This window comes from Lepidochelys kempii, chromosome 3, assembly GCF_965140265.1.
Source record: "Lepidochelys kempii isolate rLepKem1 chromosome 3, rLepKem1.hap2, whole genome shotgun sequence".
NCBI lineage: Eukaryota > Metazoa > Chordata > Testudines > Cheloniidae > Lepidochelys > Lepidochelys kempii.
Window position 1 is genome coordinate 138,030,149 of NC_133258.1, and position 20,783 is coordinate 138,050,931.

General features: G+C 41.0%; 1 protein-coding gene across 1 annotated transcript in view; it reads right to left on the reverse strand.

The window, feature by feature from the left end:
* Positions 1–5,003, reverse strand: part of GREM2 (gremlin 2, DAN family BMP antagonist) — a 74,280-nt gene extending 69,277 nt beyond the window's left edge. The window contains exon 1 of the mRNA XM_073335260.1: positions 4,927–5,003. Coding sequence (XP_073191361.1) covers positions 4,927–5,000 — 74 coding nt within the window. The 5' untranslated portion in view covers positions 5,001–5,003. The remainder of the gene's footprint in view (positions 1–4,926) is intronic.
* Between the last annotated feature and the right edge of the window lie 15,780 nt (positions 5,004–20,783).

Consider the following 20,783-nt stretch of genomic DNA (forward strand, 5'->3'; position numbering starts at 1 on the left):
GGAAGTGAGGTGTGAATGCACACTTCACTTAATATACCTGTAAGAGATAGTTAAGGGGCCATGCCTAAAACAAAGCCTTATAGCATCTGCCCCAAAATGAGTACCATGTAGGCGGAGGGCTCCACTAGGTATTCCTTGGACTAGGTGGGTGGGGAAAAAAAATCAAGCTGGGAAAGAGGCAGACAACAAACTAATAAAAGACTCAGACGAGAGCAAGAAGGCCAAGCAGCAGCCTATAAACAGGGAATGGCTATAGGAAAGCCTAGAGAGAGGTTCAAAGTCAGGGATTCTGGCTGAAAGAAGCTTTGGAGCGTAAGTTAAGAAACTTCTCCTTTTGTTTTTGGTTCCTCCTGCATCTGGACACTTAGAACTTTATGCATTTCTTGTAAATAACCAAGGGTAAATCAAGGAATATATCAGACTCCATCAATTTCTACTTCCAAATGGAACATACCCAGGGCCCCAAACATTGGCTAGCCATTCATGTCAATGGGGAGATCCTGTTTCCAAGGAGAGAAATTATGAGCTGGTATTTCTGCTGACCCAAGATGGCGTAAATGATGGCCATACTTGCAGAAATCAAAGGGAGATCTAAAACAGGAGGTGGATACTTCAAAAAAAAAAAAAAAGGAATTTAAACATGACTTCAAACAAGATCTAAAACAAAAGCTGGAAGTTTCCCAGAAAAGGCTCAGAGATGACTTGCAGGCTGTGATGAGAGCCTTGTTGGAGCAGCAACTACAAAGGGCCCAGATAGATTGGGAAACCCAGCTGTAACATTCAGAGGCTGGAATGGTAAAATGGATTGATCAAGCGACCAGCAATCTGATTGCCACAGACCAGAAGTTTTTCATCAAAATAGGGAGACCAAATAGGCTTTGGCCAATCTGGACCTTGCTAACTGACATGAGGTGCAGAAAGGATTTAGGAAGCTAAAAATTCAGCCGCAGAAGGAAACCAAAGGGTCCCAGACCATAGTGGAAGGCAGCCACCTGGATGCAGAATTGGGCCAATCAGAAGACTTGGGTAGGACTGGACATTTACAACCATTTTCTACCCTATTTGTAACCCCCAGAGGCCCAGAAGAGAGGGATCAGGCAGTCCCACCTCAAATAATGCAAAAGCCTTGAGGGAAAAAGTCCCTCGGAGGCTCATTTGGCTCAGCTCAACATTATAGCTCAAATGAATGGCTGGGAAGAGGAACAGAACCCTTAGCAGCCAGGTTGGATGGCTCAGCTCTGACACTGCTGCAGAAGTTACCCTCAGAAAAGTGACTGAGTTATCCAAACCTAGTACACACTCTCATTCTGTAGTATGGAGCTAGCCCTCAATCTGAGCTGGCCAGGGCATAGCTCAGGCCTAGAAAGAGAGGGAAAGAATAAGCTCCATGTGAACTGTCAAAGGACCTGTGGAGATTTGTGTTCCTTGAGTACCCAGTTACCACTAAGGCCTTCCAGGATAAACTGGCAATGGACCAATAGATGCTCAGTTGGACTTGGACTTGCAGATCAAGGTCAGCGAAAGAAGGCCAAAGACACTCCAAGAGGCTGTGGAATTTGCCATAGAGCATGACTCTCTTCTTGCCACAGTTCAGTAGATAGGAAGCCGCTGCTAGTGAGGATGATGGAAGCGGATTGCCATGAGTCTCGTAAGTAGAGCTTTGTGTCGAATATGTATGATGAAAGAAGAGATTCTAATCTGGTTCATGATAAATTTGAGAAACGGGAACACAAAGTTGAAGTTTTGAGATACAAAGATCAGCCCCACAGTTTGTTTAAATCTCACCAGTTGAACAAAAACAACAGGAATAACCTTTGTTGCAAAATTTGAGTGTATGGATGGAGTCCTGCTCCTCCATATACTCCAAGTGTAAACAGCTGTATACGTCCAGTTATCCTGTTTCCAAAAAAGAATTAGATAAATTCATGGAGGATAGGTCCATCAATGGCTATTAGGCAGGGATGGTGTCCCTAGCCTCTGTTTGTCAGAATCTGGGAATGGGAAACAGGTGTTGGATCACTTGATGATTACATGTTCTGTTCATTCGCTGAGGGGCACCTTGCATTGGCCACTGTTGGAAGACAGGATACTGGGCTGGATGGACCCTTGGTCTGAGCCAGTATGGCTGTTATATGTGCATTGTTGGGAGATTATTCCTGGGCTACATAGCCATGGCTATGAATTTTTTTCCCCCTTCACACTTTCTATACTCTTTCATGTTACACAAAACTACTAGATGACTCAATTCTGGAGCCTGGTCCTCATCTGATTGAGCTATGAGAAATGTACTAGGGATTTTGGAGTTTAATAGTATGAAATTATATTTTTCTTTGTTTCTCGCCTTTACTTTCTTCAGTGTAAGAAAGACTAGTAGTATTTCTAGCGCATAGCATAGATACTGTTCTTGTCAAATTTGGAATTATAGAGATTTTTCTTTTATAAAAGAAAAAGGATCCTATGACAGCCGTTTATTCAGCATATTTTCTGGGCAGGATGTATATACAAAAACTCAAACGTGCCTCTTGGTTAAGACACAATCATATTTTCCACTCTTTTTAAAGGGAAAGTCTAACTACACTGTTATATTGATGCAGCTGCACCATTGTAGCACATCTGGTGAAGACGTGCTATGCCAACTGGAGAGTGCTCTCTAGTCATCATAAATTACTCTATCTTGGTGAGATGTGTAAGCTGTGTTGGCAGGAGAGGGGCTCCTAATGACATAGCACCAGTGTGGTCAGCACAAAACTTGCATTATGTGCGGGCAGGGGCTTTTTCACACCCCTGAGCAATGTAAATTAGATCAACTTAGGCTGTAGTGTAGTGTCTGACTTCCTTTACCTTGAGTCTGGGATTCAGGCTTTTTTCAAAATGAAAAAATATCTGAGGATCAAGCTGATGGCAAACTTTCTTGTATTCTCTCACCTAAATCAGGATTCTGTAATCTCACTCCAGGTGGACTTCTTCCATCTGAGGAGTCTTGGCAACACTGCCCTTCCCTTGAGAGGAGATGTCCTTAGCTTGTGAGGAAAAAAGTGTCAGACACTAGAGGCCAGGACCATCTTCCTTCTGAGCAAACATTGCATTTTCAAGGACCTTGGTTAGCCATAGTTTGTGGGACTGGTTAGCCACCATTACCGGGGACTGGACCAACACAACCATGTGTGATTTGCTTGCCGTTTAATAAAGGTACGACTTGGAATGAAACCAGCATGTCTCCATCCATTCACAGAGACTAACTAGTTGGATGGGATATTCACCAAAGGCCTAACCATTTGACTGAGGTTCTTACCAAGCTGCTGGAATTACTGCTGAAGTAGTAGGACATCAATGAGAAGGGTGCATTGAGGAAGCTATTTTTAATAGCTGATAAGGAGAAGTTACATTTATTGTAGCACATAAAAATATGCTGATGCATTAAGTGCAGCATAAAAATCCATTATGATATCAATAATCCATGAAATATACTATTTATTTTTATTCATGTTAAATTATATATGGACAGTGAAGGGAGCATATCTATTGAGTTGAGGTATAACAAAACAATCAAAACTATCTGAGATGGATTATTTATTAATTTTACAGTGCCCAGAATTTAGCTAGGTACTTTACAGCATAAGTAGAAAGGCATGGTCCCTGGTGCAGGGACCTATTATCCAGGTACTTATATGGCTTTCAAAGTATTTGACCACCTCCAAAAAGTTAAAACTGACGACGCTGCTGTCTCTTCTTTTTCTGCCACAGTAAATTGGGGGTTGGATAATCTACCTCTGTGCTTGATGTGCTGCATATGGGGTAATAGGAAGGGGTAAATGAAGACTGATAGGGTTATAGCCATAAAACAACGCTAAAGGTGTTCTGGAGTCAGGAAGGCAGAAACCTCAGAACTATTTTTTCTTCTGTGTACACCTCTCAGTTCATCAATGTCTCTCTTCTTCAGGACCCTCTCCTTCAACACTCTTTCCCTACAGAGGAGGAATGCCTAGAAGAGTACCATCATCTGCTGCTGCTACTACGTGGGGATAAGGTATTCTTTGTGCCATTGCCATGGATTTGCTATAATCCTCTTTCCTCCAGGGCTTTTGGGAACCCGCCAGCCATGTTCATGCCGATAACTTGTAGGCAAGCTTTGAGTTCTTCTGCATGTGCTGATCACAGAGGCGGGATGGATCACTGGTTGCTGTAACTCCATAGGTTTAACTCAGCTGCCTTGTCCTTTGTGATCGGAGACTGGATCAGCAAGTGAACAGAAGAGCTACGTAGTGCAGCTGCAAGCAGGCCAATATTTGGAGAGGTGGGGTATCCAGCCTGAATGAGGTAGAGGACATTACCAGGAAAAGTTGAATACAAGCCCCTCATCTTCCCAGTGAATGGGCCCATCCCTGCATATGGCCCTGGGAAGGGAAATAGCATGGATTTGGAGTGGTCCAGGGTGGGAAGGAAAGCCAGCTTGGGTCACTTTTCAGAAAGATTAGAGTGATGGAAGGTGGTTGGGTCTATCGTGGGGGACTGATCGGGAGGTTGAGCAGCTAGGAAGAGGCAGCAATGAGGTGGGCAGAGATGGACACATTAAGGAATATGATGGCTAGGGGGGCGGGGGGAATGTCTGAAGTGAGAGACTTCAGTTCCTCGGTACACTTGACTGGGGATATTCATGATCGGTGCTGTAAAATATTTGTAAGACTTACAAATGAATTAATTTTAGCCATATCTATGTACCTTTTGTATTCACTTCCAGTAAATGTTCAAGCAATTAAGTTTTACTCAAACATACATCTATAGGCACCACATTTTAATTTGAACGTGCAAGTATTTGCACCAGATGTGTTTGCTCATTCATCCAGTCAGGGAGCAAAAACAATACCATGTGGCTCATCAACTAAACAATGCAGCTAAAATATCAAATATAGAAATCTGAATACTCACCATGAATTCTTCACATAGAATGAAGAAGTGGCTGAATAATTCCAAATACTACAAGGATCTTCCAATCTGCTCATGGATATTCTGTAAGAAACAAATGAGTCCTTAAGTACATTATTTGCTGTGAAACATTTGCTCGGCTTCAACTAGAACAAAGCTGCTTCTTCAGCTGTATGAGCGGGACAAAGTATTCCAGTAACAGTCTCACTGACCGAGATTCATTGCCATGAACTAAGGAGGGCTCAGTAACTGGGAAGGCTGCACTTGCTGTACTGACATTTCACCTTTGGAGACCTAGGTGCGATTTTAGAGGGGTAGCTGTGTTCTTCTGTATCCATAAAAACAGCGAGGAGTCCGGTAGCACCTTAAAGGCTAACAAACAAGTTTGGGCATAAGTCCAAATAAATCAGTTCGTCTTTAAGGTGCCACTGGACTCCTCGTTGTTTAGGTGCAGTTTTGTGATTAGTCAACAACAGAAATGATGGTCACTCTTCTATAGCACAAAATCAGTGGCTTATTTGACATAATTCTCACTCTCTACTCAGGAGGAGGATAGCTGCCTAGCAGGTTTTAGCTGCAAGGCCAAACACGTGAGATGCATTGACAGAGCTGTGTCTGGCCTGTGCTATCAGCCCTGCTCCTTCCAGACACAAACATGTTCTGAACAAATGTTTTGCTTACATGTATTGCAGTGGCACACTTTCCTCTGACCTGACCTCAGACCTAGAATCCCAGTAGGCAGTTTGCTGGCTCGCTCTGCTTTGCTTGGTGGGTTCAGATGTACTGCAGAGCAGAGAAAGTTTTCCGTGTTTCCCCCCACCCCCCCATGAAAGACATGATACTCCAAAGCTGCAGAATTACAGAGAGCCCAGAGATAGGGCCACACAAACTGAATGACTACACCAGGCACTGTTCTTTTAAACACCTTTGCGTTTGGTTACAAGCTAAAAGGACATCGAGAGCATAAGCAAGACCCTATCTGCTATTTCCCCAATGAATCAAAAAGTTATGATCACCTGAAGTACTTGGATAACCACCTTCTAAATAATGCAGGCCAAGGTGGGGGGGACGGGGCAGGAGAATGGAAATCAAACTTGAAATCCTTGAAATTAAATATTTATTTATATGTGCAAACTTGCTTGATGCACCCTTTACATAATTTAGATTGCTGTTCCTGAATGCTCTGGGGCAAGAAAGTTTTCCTGTAATGCTGACACTTGCCCATTAACTCTCCCATAGCACCACTTCAGAGTATGATGATGCCTGATTTTAAGAGTTCAGCCGGATCAAGACTTGTTAGTGTGATACATGGGAGACCTCCCAAGAAAAATCCAGGTGGGAACTGAAAGCGATGCTCCCTCTGGTATCAATCAGAGGTAATATCCCAGCATGAAACCAGGGAGAAATGGAGGCGTTCTTTAGAGAAGAAATGGAAACGAACATCTGATCACTTGTGGTCATTAAAAATCTTGTAACACTTTTAGGAGTATGGCTGTGAGTTCATGTCCTGGCCAAATGCCTATTCACAGAATTATCATTTGCCTATCTCTCTCCCCTGCAGCTTTAGTGTGAGAAATAATTCATTGATTCCTGACCTAGAACATTGCTGTGTGGTGAAGATTTGTTTCATTTCACTAGTGGGTGAAGTGACTCTTATCTAAATAGTCTGTAAAGTCTGTTAAAATACTTCTGAACAGAGCAGTTTGAATGAATTATCAATCATATCATATACTTAACTGTAAGCGCTGCAGTACAGAGCTCAACAGGTAGCGTATAGCATTCAGCAGCAGAGGCTTTGCAGCAGGGAGTGTCCTAAATAGAGTTGATTGAAATATTTTGTACAGTAGTTTCTGCTGAAAAAATAAGGTTGTCAAAAACGTCGATTCCAATGAAAAAAATTGTTTTGGCATTCCCTTCAGGAAAATCAAGGAGGAGTGGGGTTGTTTGTTTTCTTCATTCAAATTGACATTTTGAAATGAAAGGACAACTTTTGTTTCATTTCAATATAAGTCATCCAAAACAATGTGAAATCAGCTTAAAGTGACATTTTGGCCGTAGGTTTCAAAAATCCAAAACTAAATGGCTTTTTATGTTGCAATACCAGTTCCAAGAAAACATTTTCATCTTGTTCTGATTTAAAATGTATTTTTTTTTACATTGATGCCAAAACGAAAGCCATTTGAAATCAAAATGAAACAAAAAAGGTCTTCATTTCAAAATTCACATTTGTCTTTTGAATTAGTTCAAAGCTTTCTGTGGAAAAACCAAAATTCTTCCAGCCCAAAAACTTGTGAACAAAGATCTTTTATTCAAAATTGCTCATGGGAAACATTTTTCTGACCAGCTCTAGTCCAAAATCATTTCACCTTCATGGACACTTAGAGAGCAATTTTAATTGGCCACAGATAGAATACTATGAATTCCACCTCGACTAGAAGGAAATTAGTGATTATGTAGATCCTTAAGGATTAGAAACAAATTTGAACATGCAGATGACAGTTTTTAGAAGCAAGGTCATAGTGAGACTGAGCTGTTTTTACTTCCCTGCTAATTTGCAAACAAAAGCCTCTAAGGATTCCCTTGACCTGCAGCAGGGAGATTGAGAAACAGATTGGTAAAGAAATCAGAGAAATAGATCAAGAATAGTAGTTAGTCTTGCCTATGAGTTGATGCTTGCTCTATGTGCAATTAAAAATATTTAAAAAACAGTACAACTATAAAAGGTTGTTAATATATAAATTCAAATTGTATTGTACTTTTCAAAACATTCATGGAGTGGACTTGTCAAACACGTTCACCCTTTGCCTAAGCCCGCTCCCATTTAAGTCAATGATTACTCCCAGTGAAGTCAATGGGAGGTAGGAGTTAAGCTAATGTTGAGAATCTCACCCATGGCAAACAATTAAACTGCTAATGGTACACAGAATAGGTATCCAAATATCAAGACAATGTGAAAGTAACATGCAACAACAATACGATACAGGATGACATTTTACAAGTACCCACAGCCAAATGCTAGAAGCATGTTCAGACATGCTCAGTTTTGAGCATAATTGATCTATTTAATCAAAACACTATCTAGAAAATGAATGAGTTTTCCTCACCATTGAGTTATCAGACTGTCAGTTTTGCCACTACTCCATCTAGCGGTTAAATGCAGAAACTCCCCCTCTCACAAGTGATAATCATGAGCTACTGCCAAGAGCGTGTGTTTGTACTTGGCATTGTTTGGGCAGGTTTGTAGTTAGTGCAGTGAAAAAAAGTCAGTGAGTTGGCTTTGATTTATTTCACCACTGACGTAATATGTTACCCTTAGTAAGGAAGCATCATACAGGGAGTGTTGTAAGGGAGGCTGAAAGAGAAGGAGGTTAATTTAGATGGAAGTTAAGGGATATTAGATAAATCTAATGGAAAGCGTTATATCAGAAAGCTTAGAGATTTCACTAAAGTTTTCCACGGCAATATAATTGTAGGGAAGGGTAGGCAGAAGTCAATGTAAACACGCCCTAATGTCCTCAGTCAAAATATCGACCATATCTTCTTTTCTGAATCCAGTGCATTCAGAGGTGTATAAAATTGAGTTCATGGGGGATTTATGCAACCTCTGTGACCCCAGCCCTCACTTTCTTTGCATTTGCAATTCTTAAGTGTCACTTTAGAATTCCAAATTAGGTGGAAATCATGTGAAATTCAAATCTACATCCAGATCTGGGCTCAGAAGCCAGGGTTCAATCCTGTACAAATGGGAGTCTTACCTCTGACTTCTCTGGGTGCATGATTGGGCCATGAAGTCAAACTCTAAAATGGATTACAACCAGAAATCTAAACACCCTGAAATTAAGGAAAGTTTAAATTCCACTGGGATTTGAGAAACTTAAGGTTTGAAAGGGGCTTTTATTATTACTTATACTGTAGTCATGCCTAGAAACCCTAACCAGTGATCATTGTGCTATATTTTGAATAACTGGTCACTAAAAGATGGTCCTTTAAGACTGTTGGATGAAAGGAACTATAGAAGTGCATATATTATAATCCTAATGGGACATCCTATGACCCCAGCTCTAACTAGGATAACAATAAAACTTCAACTAGAAACAAAATAATATTTACAAAATATTAATTTCCTTGTTTCCATTCAAACCATACAGCTATGAGTGATCTGGTTTAGAAGAAAGAACATTGTTTTTGTACACTGTGCTTTGTGTACTATTTGGGTTAAATTAAGACAAATAATCCAGACAGTGTTTTGCTTTGATAGCAGTAATTATTGGCATCAAGAAAATATTGCCCTATTATTTTTAATGGGAAGAATTCAACATAAATGTTTTTTTGATCAAGTTAAGGAGGTGATGTCATATACTGAGGGCTAGATATTCAAAATAAACTACAAGCAAGTAGTTTTGGCTGACTAGTGTGTGTATCAGATGCACATCTGTGCAGGTCTGCAAGAAAATTCTTTATTGTCACAGAACTTAAGAGTAACAGACTGGTTGATGATTTGTGCATCTTGCAAACAGTTGCACAAGCAACTAGACATTTCCTGAATGCTTCCCATCCAAAAACAATTCTTCTAAGATTGGTAACAGATAGATTTAGTGATCAAAACTCTCATTGACATTAAAGAGAGTTTTGCTATTTTATTTCAGTGATCCAAACAAGATATTTTTGTCAAATGTTCTTCTAAAAGTTCTTCCTCATAGATGCCCAAAGTGAGGAAGTTATTGCGGTCCTGTCATTCTCACAAGCAAACTAGGCAAAAGCGGTGTAAATAAAATTGCAATAAGATGGGTGCATAGCTGCTTGAAAGACCATACTCAAAGAGTATTTATCAATAGTTCACTGTCAAACTGGCAGGATGTACCCAGTGGGATCCTGCAGTGGTCAGTAGTGGACACGGTACTATTCAATATTTTCGTTAGTGACTTGGATAATGGAGTGGAGAATATGCTTATAAAAATTGCAGAGGACATCAACACGGGAAGGATTGCAAGCACTTTGGATGACAGAATTAGAATTAAAAGAACCTCAAACTGGACAATTGGTCTGAAATCAACAAGAAGAAATTCATTAAAGACAAGTGCAAAATGCTAGCCTTAGGAAGGACAAATCAAATGAACAGCTACAAATTGGGGAATAACTGGCTAGCAGTAGGCTGCTGGAAAGGACATTGGGGTTGTAGTGGATCACAAATTGATTATGGATCAACAATGTGATTCAGCTATGAAAAAGGCTTCTGGGGTGTATTAACAGAAATGTTGTATGTAAGCCAGCATAGGTAATTGTCCCGCTACACTCAGCGCTGGTGATGCCTCATCTGGAGTACTGTGTCTAGTTCTGGGTGCTATGGTTTAGGAAAGATGTGGCTAAACTCAAGAGTCTAGAGGAGATCAGCAAAAGTGATAAAAGTGTTTGAAAACCTGACCTATAAGGAAAGGTTAAAAAAACCTGGTCACGTTTAGTCTTGAGAAAGGAAGACTGAGCAGGGAAACTAATAGTCTTTAAATATGTTATGGGATGTTCTAAATTGTTCTCCATTTATACACAAGCCTCCACTGAAGGTTGGACAAGAAGTAATGGGCTTAAACTACAGCAAGGGAAATTTTGGTTAGAGATTAGAAAAAAAAACAAACTTTTAAACCATAAGGACAGTTGAGTTCTGGAATAGGCTTTCAAGGGAGGTTGTGGAATCCCTTATCATGGGAGGTTTTTAAGAACGGGTTGGACAAACACCTCTCAGGGATGGTCTAGGTTTACTTTATCCTGCCTCAGCACAGGGGGCTGGACTTAATGATCTCCTGAGGTCCGTTCCAGCTTGACATTTCTATGATCTCTGCAGCTAATATGAATCATTACAGGCTTTTTTCAGTACGTTGTTCAATTGATTATTCTGATTATCTGAACCACTATGGTCATAAATTTCCTCTTATCCACCACTAGTTCAGGTCCCCAGCGCTTGTTAATTACTCAGAACATTTGTTTAGTTGTCAGAAGTTATTCAATGTCCCCATTAATATTTGGAAAAATGAATTGTTTTTGCATTGATAGTGTTAATTTTGCCTAGCTGTGTGTCAGACTGCAGAAAAGCATGCAGTTGCAAAAGCAAATATTTGTATACATTTTCATTTGCATGCATAGATTTGTAGATCCCCCACATCCCGCCCATTTTTGAGAGGTTCTTAATTAGTCACATAATGCCATTGCATAGACTCTTGAACAGTCTGACTAGTTCTCACATCTACATTTTTGACTGAGAGCCTGAAAATATCCTTGAGACCCCTATACCATTTTAGGCAAGCAATCATGGCCAACATTTTCAAAAGTGACTTGTGATTTTTGGGTGCCTCCATTTTTAAGTGCTCAGCTTGAAAGATCACCTGGGTTCAGCAGGTAGGAGGGGCCTGGGTTCCAGAGGGTGGGCATTAGCACTTTTTGAAAAGCAGGCCCCCTTTTTGTTGTCAAATTGGGCACAGTGACCAGGGCTACTCTACTCACCGTTGGATGATGCTACCTCCTGGCAGTTCTGGGAATTCGCTCAGTCAGGCAGATGCCTTTTCCTGTGGGAACATACCATCTGTTTCTCCTTTGCAGCCCCTCTCTCACTCCAGCATCCTCTTCATGACTCACCCCTCAGGCCAGGTCCCTATTGTGGTTTCCCCTTCCACGGGTGAGTGTATCAAGGTTCCTAGTTTTCAGTATTCTCAGGCAGTCTTCCGCTTCGCTGCCTCATAGTGTCACTCCCACAGTGGCTGGTAGGGGAACCCAGGCCCACTCTCTACTCCAGGTTCTGTCTCAGGAAGCCTCTAATACAGCAGCTAATGCCCATTTCCTGTACCTTGCTGCCTTTCCCTAAGCTGCTTTCCCTTCCCCTGGCCTTCCCCACACTCCCAGGTTTGTTAGTCTCTTCACTCCCTCCTCCCAGGGAGTAACTTTTGGCAACTTGTCTCAGCAGCCCCTCAAACACACCTACCTTCCTTCTCCCAGAGAGCAACTGCAGATTCCTTCCCTGGAGCCCCTCTCCTTCCAGTTTCCTGTCTTTGTAAAATCCTCACCTTTCCTTCACAGATGAGCATCTCTCTAATAGCTGCCTCCAACCTAAAGCTCACCTGTTTGCCGCCTAATTAGCTGATTGGGCTCATCTGGCCCAATTCAGCTCTTGCCGGGCCAGTGTGGGGAGCACATCAGATTTTTTTTTTTTGAAGCAGAAAAGAATTTTATTTGTATAACACTTTTTTTGAAGCAGAAAAGAATTTTATTTGTGTAACACTTACAAAGAATCACCAAGGAGGATAAAGCAAAACTATGCAACAAAACAAGAGCAAACAGAAGGTATGACACAGCAGCCTTCAGGAGGGAGGGGAGCACATCAGATCACAGGCACCCAAAACTGAAAGCATCCAAAATTCCTCTAAAAATCTTGGCCATTTTGATTACCTAACCCTGTGTAATTCTAATGAAAGGAAGAACATGTTTCTGACATTTCAGAACCCCCGAGTATATGTTATGCTGCATATGACCTGGTGGTACTGTTATCTTTAAAGCATTTACTAAAATTTCTTAAAACATGCCAAAAAGGCTGCCTTTTATGGAAAAGGTACTCTTATACAATACATTTAAAATAAAATGCAAAGAATGCAATATCTAAGTCTGTTTGATTAATTCATAAACTCTGGGGCATTTGTAATAGTTTTTCTTTATGGAAAATTCTTATAGGATTTAATAAAAATGACAACTTTTCTGTTGCTTTTGAACAAGCCTATAGAATGAAATAGAGAATTACATCATGGCTATAGAATTCACTAGGATGGTTAAAAAAAAACTATGCAATATAAATAGCTAGTAAATTCTATAGGTTTTCAGAATAATAAACAACCCTATTGATTAAATCTGTCTTAAATTCTATAAGACTTTTCCATACGAATCATCATTATGAGACTTATGAGATCCAGATTCTTCATTACAAAGCATGACAATCTTTCTAATAATATTTCACTAGTGTAGCTTATGTGTACTCAATATAAAATAAAGTAGTTCAGTGAAGAAATACAGTTTGTCTCCTCCAACTTGCAAAATGGAGATTCCCCCCAAATGGGATTACACCAGTTTAAAACTGGTCTGTATAAAACTTGGCCCATCACTTTACTGCAGATCTACTCTGGTGTAAATGTGAGCAGATTTGGACCCTACATGTGGACATGGAAACCTTTCTTTCTAATTAGTTCTGTGGTGATGCCACTGCCAGGGATTGCAATCAAGGCAGTGCATTTCTCATGCTACTATTTCTACAGCTGTGTCACCATTGTCACAATCAAAATGAAACTGGAAAAATATTGGACTGTCCCCATACAGCTCAGTTTTTAATTTTACCTGAACTGTTTAGAGATTTTACAACTGAAAACCGCTTTCTCCATCTGTGAAGCATTTGCCTCTTCAAAAGATGCACAAAGCCAAAACCTGAACAACATTTGAAGTAAATAAACACATTCTCCAGAGGATCCATTCATTCCCGTTCTGCTACCCTCAGCTCTTACACTGTGGATTGCTGTAATGGGATAAGCAGCAGTTGCTCCAATGGAAGGCAGTTGTGGTAACCCTCAGTGCTTCTGCAGCATCAATAAATTTTGTTTAAATAAAGTTTACAAGGTGTGAACCACACATCATTTTACTACCAGGTGGGAAAAGGGCCGGTGTCATAAATATAAAGGGAAAGGTAAACACCTTTAAAATCCCTCCTGGCCAGAGGAAAAACCCTTTCACCTGTAAAGGGTGAAGAAACTAGGATAACCTTGCTGGCACCTGACCAAAATGACCAATGGGGGGACAAGATACTTTCAAAGCTGGGGGGAAACAAAGGTTCTCTCTGTCTGTGTGTTGCTTTTGCCGGGAACAGGAAAGGAATGGAGTCTTAGAACTTAGTAAGTAATCTAGCTAGATATGCGTTAGATTCTGTTTTGTTTAAATTGCTGATAAAATAAGCTGTGCTGAATGGAATGTATATTCCTGTTTTTGTGTCTTTTTGTAACATAAGGTTTTGCCTAGAGGGATTCTCTATGTTTTGAATCTGATTACCCTGTAAGGTATTTACCGTCCTGATTTTACAGAGGTGATTCTTTTACTTTCTTCAATTAAAATTCTTCTTTTAAGAACCTGATTGCTTTTTCATTGCTCTTAAGATCCAAGGGTTTAGCTCTGTGTTCACCTATGCAAACTGGTGAAGATTTTTATCAAGCCTTCCCCAGGAAAGGGGGTGTAGGGTTTGGTGAGGATTTTGGGGGGAAAGACGTTTCCAAGCAGGCTCTTTCCCTGTTGGACACTTGGTGATGGCAGCAATAAAGTCCAAGGGCAAAAGGTAAAATAGTTTGTATCTTGGGGAAGTTTTAACCTAAGCTGGTAAAAATAAGCTTAGGAGGTTTTCATGCAGGTCCCCACATCTGTACCCTAGAGTTCAGAGTGGGGAAGGAACCTTGACAGCAGGGCTCTCCTGAATGACTATTCTTTGCTAAATTTCTTGGCTTCAAAATCACAGTGTATATAGAATGACTTTGATATGCTTTTAAACAAAAAGGAGAATGGGAATAATGGGTAGGCAGAGAAACCTAGTAAAGCAAGGGAGATAGTAAAAGACATAGTGGATGGTATCCCCACCCACACTCCATCCCCATTGCAGTGGGTGGAAGGTTGGAGGGGTGTCAAGGGGCTCTGAAAGATATGTCCAGCTGAAGGAAGTTTTCCCTGGTGCACGATCTGCACCTGGCTGCTTTCTGAGGATCCTGTAGAAGAGTGGACTTACTAGTGGCATGTCTCCTTATAGTTGGGCAAGATATTTCAGCTCTATCCTTTCTAGCAACCCCTCATGACAGTTGCTCTAGCCCTTTGGTGGTCTACCTCCTTTTGTGATCCAGCCCTCCAGCCAAGTTGCTTTAAAATCTCTCCCCTTCTGGCGTGACAGAATGTTTAACAAAAAAAGTATGAATAATAATTCCAAGATATTGTGTTAAGTCTCTAACCCCTAACTGTGGGCCTAGATATCCTTACAGGCTCTAAATAATCCTTATCCCCTCATGTCATGGGGAGTCATGCCACCTACCCCAGTACCTGATAAGGAAACCTTGACCCTCCCATTACACTGAGTTCCAGCCCGAGGTTCTTATCACCATCACCCAAGGTCTTCTCCATCCATCAGACTTCTTGCTGCTGTCTCCCTGGACTTCTTCCTCTCAAAGCCTTTCCTCAGGCCTTCTCCCCAGCTGCTTCCTGGGCTCTTGGTAATGATCAGTCCCCCCCCAGGCTTCTCTCTGGAGGCCCATTTTTTGCCCTTACCTACATTTCTGACCTACTGCAACTTTCACATAAGAACTCCTGCTAATGCGCTCCCTATAGTGTTCCACTCCCTGGGACTTTGTGCCTGCAAGTCCTACTTCTGTTGAACTCCTGCAGGATCATCACCACCACCCACCCCGCTGTTGGGTTTAGCCTTTCCCTGGCTGAACTAGTTCTTCCCATTATGTTGGGCCCCTTCTGCTCTAGAATTCCTGTTTTTATAGCACCACCCACCTCCTCCCCAATGGGGTTTCATCTTTAACTAGGTCCAGCCCAACTTCTGTGTGTGACCAGGTGAGAGAATTTGACTTCTTAGGCCCACATTAACATTTTGAAAGCCAAGATGGGGTATACATCCCATCACAATGCTCTTGCAAGCATTGATGTAGGAGGCCAGTGGGGGTGAGGTTAGGATGGGGTGTGGCATGTTGGGAACGCAATATGCAGCTTTGCAGAGATTGTGGGCAATATTGTGTTCCACAAGCAGCTAGGGACAAAAGACTGCTCGCAGGACTGTGGATATGCGAAGAGCCACAGAGTGGCCCAAAAGGGTTCCAAGGTAACTTAAAACTACTGTAAACCCACCCCCATCTCCCCTGGATTGTGAGTTCTGTGCTCATTCCTCTGAGAGATGCAGCATAGAAACTACCCATAATTCTCTATTCCAGCTTTTAAAAATATTTGGTGAATGTACTGTCAAATAGTCAAAGGAATTCTCCCCTACTCTCTACTCTGCAATTATTAAGATAAGTCAGAAAAAAAAATGAATAAAGTATTCTGGAAGATTGTAAGGCAATGAGGGCCAGATACTCAGTTGTGTAAATCGGAGTAGTTCCATTTATTTCAATGGAGTTGTGCCACTTTACACCAGTTTTAAATCTATTTGGCCATATATTTCTCACCATGAAGAAGCTATGAAGTGTTTTCCCACCTGATTCTTTAGTTACAGGTAACATTACCATTCCTGTTGCTGGTTGTGACTAATGCACTGAGTTTGGCCTGGGTACATCTGCCTATGGTGAGCAGTTTGCAGCGTTGGGATTAATTTGTCATTTTGAGAATGCATAGCCTAAAGAAAAGGGGCATCAACGAGTATGAAGATCGGTTTAATAGTGGTTTAGGGATCAACAGAAAATGTTGCTATTCAATAGCATTACCAAATAAAATTATCAATATTTTAAACGAAATATTTTTAAATGATTGTTAAACCATTTCTAGTGTAGACGGGAAGCTATTCCACATTCTTGGGCACCTGCCAAAATGGACTGGTGTCACAAATGCTGTCAGTTTACAGCAAGAGGGGCTGATTCAGCCTCTAGGGCCCACAGAGTGAACAGCCACAAAACTCCCATGATTTGGGTTACTACAAATATTAGGACTACGGTCAGCTTGCATTTTAAGAAAGGGGGAAAGTAACCCTTCTCCTTGTGAAGGAGCAATGCTGCGCAAACTTGTGATTAAAATTGAAAGCTTGGCACCTAAAGATCACAGATGATTCATGATCCCCTCCACAGCCTCTCAGGGCTGTGAAAAGTGGGGGCTGTAAAAACTACTCGAAAGGCCCTCAGTTTAGGAAAGAACCCTCGACTGTGGCTGTGGTGGGCCAAGCCCCGCTGCCATTGATGACACTATGGCTGCTCAGTTCCCTCCCAGTGGGCTGCCAGTTCTACTCTAAAAGGTTTAAATCTAATCTTCTTCTGATACTCACACACAGATACCACTAATGTCAACAGTAATTCAACTCTCCTATCGAGAACGTAGATCCTTGTATTTGCAAATCCATTTCCCAATTTATTCATGGGAAGGAGTGAAGGTTAATGTACAAAACTTCAGAGGCCTGGGCACAAAAGGGTAGAGCTTAGAGACGGTGGATTTGTGTCTAGTTACAGCAAGGTGCTTTGCTATGGATGAATTAGCAACCCCCCGCTATATCACTAGGCAATGGTCAAAGCTATCAGACATCTCATAATGTGTTACACAATTGGCCTTCGGCACATACAGCCTGAAGCACATCAGCTTACTTGTCCCAAGAGAGTCCTGCGGAGTCTATTACTTTGATGAAGTGGTATTTAAAATTGCATTACCCTGCAGTTGTTTAGCAGTCACAGATGTTGCCCCTGTAGAGTATTTAATAGGACGTGAAGCACTAGCAGCCTGGGCCAAAACCTCATGCCATCTTTTTAATGGGTCACATCAGGCCATACCGTATGTCACTAAATCAATAGGGGATGACCTTACATAGCACTTTTTCTGCCATTTGGTGGTTAGTGCTTTTGCGAAATAATGCATTTTTAATGAACAGACAGAAATGAAATCAAGACAGATGGGGGGAGACAAAGAGAATGTGGAAACGGAATGGATCTAGGGGACTGCTTTGATCAACCAGACTAGTATCCGTTCAGAAATAACTTTGCCAACAGCCAGGATAAAATGGCCTAATGCTGCCATCTGCTGTACTCACTAACTTTAACAAGTGCTTCAGCCCATAGTCTCTGCAACTGAGTCAGCAAAAAGCAGCTAATGGTAAAAACAGCTGGACAAATATATAAAGCTTATCTCCAAAGGGAAAAAACTCCTCACAAAATATATTTATTCTTAGTACTCCTCCAGTAGTTTTGAGCTTTGTACATGGAACAAATCCTACTTCCTGTGATCAGCAAAAAGAAGTTCCACGTCTGTGATTTTAATCACTTTTATTTCCTGATGGTCAAGAACAGCTTTGGAAATTATTACTGCAAAATCAAATAGGACTTGAGGATCAAAGTATTATAATATCCCTTGATCTTTCTCATGGAACTCCGGCCTATTGGTGTAGATGATTACCGTACAAAGGCCCAATCCAAACCCACTGAAATCAATGGAGATATTTACACTGACTCCAATGGGAATTGGAGCAGGCTCCAAGCAAGATTATATTTTTAATCTGCAGTTAACTTTATTACTTCCCTGCAAGGGCAGAACGAGACTTCCAGGTAAGACAGTATATATATTTTTAACACTATAGATCAACTCCCTGTGTTTATTAGAGGGAACTCATATCATTCACCTCTACTCTTGTAAGTACAGAATTGGATAATGGACCAGATGAACATTTGAATTCAAGAATGCTTCCTGGGACAGAGCTCCTCATCTCCACAACAGAACCCTTTGCCCTTTTTTTTGTTTGTTTGTTAAGCCTGAGCATTGTTACCCAAAGTCCATTAGTCATTCAGTCAGGCTGACTGGACAATATATGGCATATATGGACATATACTAGGCATATATGGACAATTCTATGCCCTTTTATGAGTGCAATCATGATAGCAAGCCATTCTAACATTTTTTTTCATCAAAATATGAACCAATTCCAGCCAAACCAACAAAACTCAGTGGAGGAAATTATTGATAAACAACATTATAATTCATGTAAATGAGGCTGAGAGAACAGAGAGTTCCATGCCTCTAAATCCTCTAGCCCTAAGGCTTACACAGACACTAGTCCTAAGGCTTACACAGACACTTTATTGAAATAAACTTCTTGGATAGCATTGGTGAAAGGCAAAGATATTGGGAGCAGCTGAACAGGTCTGCTCACATGCCCGTGCTGCACTTCAGCGAAAGCACCAGTGAGAAAATGTAATATGCACTGGAAATAATCTTCACTGAAAATAAGGAAAAGGAAGAATATGTTTAAACATAACGCACTTCAGGGCAGAGCCGCAGTCTGGTTGAGCTGCGGACTGGATGGAGAAGGAGCAGTGGTGTTAGGCCCCTTCTGCTACCCTCCAATCCTGGATCCAGTCTGGTCTGTAGAGTAGATTGGAGCAGCCTCCAGGTTGCTTTAAATTATACCACTTGCAAGGGCCTATTCTGGCAAGTGAGGATCATCCGGGCATAGTGACATCACAGCCATACCTATTTTTCCTGTCCATGGCCACTGCAATTCTATGACAGTTGTGTGTCAATCCCTATTTAGGAGGCCAACAACACTGGTTTTAGTGCTGCCCCAGTGGTGCAAAGCAGGAAGAGTCATTAGAATATGTGATCTTTAAAAACTAATAGCATCATTATATTAAATTGAGATCCATTTGATCCCCCCCCCATCAAAGACATTCTTGCCAGTTCTCTGAGCACTGCCACTGAAGCGTCTTAAAAATATTCTGCGAAAAAAGATTGCTTTGTTCACTTGACTCTCCACAATCTCTCTCTCATTCTCTCCCTGTTCACAAAATGATAATCTTATCTTCCCTCCGTTAAATGTGCACCCCCTTTATGGCATTACTCATGTGACAGCCATGCCTCAAGATACTTAACATGGGGCTGATAAATTTTCTTGGAGTTATGCTTACAGAAATAATGCTCGGGCATTTGTTCAGCATCTTTAATCCTTGGTCTCCAGTGTTTTATTATGTTCAATTATCCACGCCTTTTCACCTTGCAAAACTCTCTCTCTCACTGTGTCTGTGATATAATCTCCTGAGGTCTTGTTGGGGGCAAATCCCATCATTTATAACAGTTCTTATTGATTACCATGTTGTATCATATGTCATGATCTGATTTATTGTTTGCCACCAATTCATTATTAAAGCTGTTCAGATACTGGTCAGATACAGTTAATCATTGACTTATCAAGAACTCTCAGTGGTTAGCTGACCTGGTGACCCCCATTCTTATTCCTACATGTTTTGATGTAAATCTTCTGATAGAATTTTTTTTTCTGATTATCCAAAGTTCTGTAAGACAATTTTCTTCAAGATGCCTCCTCCACTTACCTCCCCCAGGTCTATCTACAGTTGTTGTTCTTTTTTTTAAAAGAACAAAAATTCTCGTTACTGAGTAAAGCCATTTTGTACTGCTCATATGTCATCTTCTGAAGGCCTGAAGTCAGACTGAGTTCACCTAAGCATCTACCAATTCAGATAGTTATCCACTTCTGATATACTGTATCTGATTTTTTTAAAGCAGGGATTCTGAAAATTCTGCTCTGAACATTTCAGAACCTCCAAAAGGTTTGATTTTTCCTTTTAAACCATGCAAATCTGAAGAGTACTTACTTTTAACTGTTTGTTGATTACAGTTTTCTGACGATCTTACCCTCTAGGGGCTGCCATACAAAGCTCTACTGTTACTGATGGCTAATGGAATTTGACTTGAGCTCAAGTTATTTGAGCATTGAATTCTTAGAGGAAAAAGTTCTGCTCTTCATGTGTGGTTTAATTCATAATTTTGATGTCTTTATGTATGTTTTGCCCCAAATCATTACAAAGGCTCCTGATTTCTAGGCTGTTCAAGGTGTCTATATATGGTGAAGATGAACTTGGGGTTTTCAACATGCAAGGAAACAAGATAACTGCAGATAAAGCATGTTTGGCCCTGGGAGGAAGGAGAGCCTACTATTGATTTCCTGTGACTTCCTTAGCCCCAAAGGAAAGAGATATGTTGATGAACTTTGTGTGCTGAACCAAACCACATACAGAAATCCAGGAAGCTCTTGAATATGGAAACCTGGCACTGCTTAAGAGAATCAAATCCCAGTGCAGCAAAAGATAGTGTAAAAAAACCTG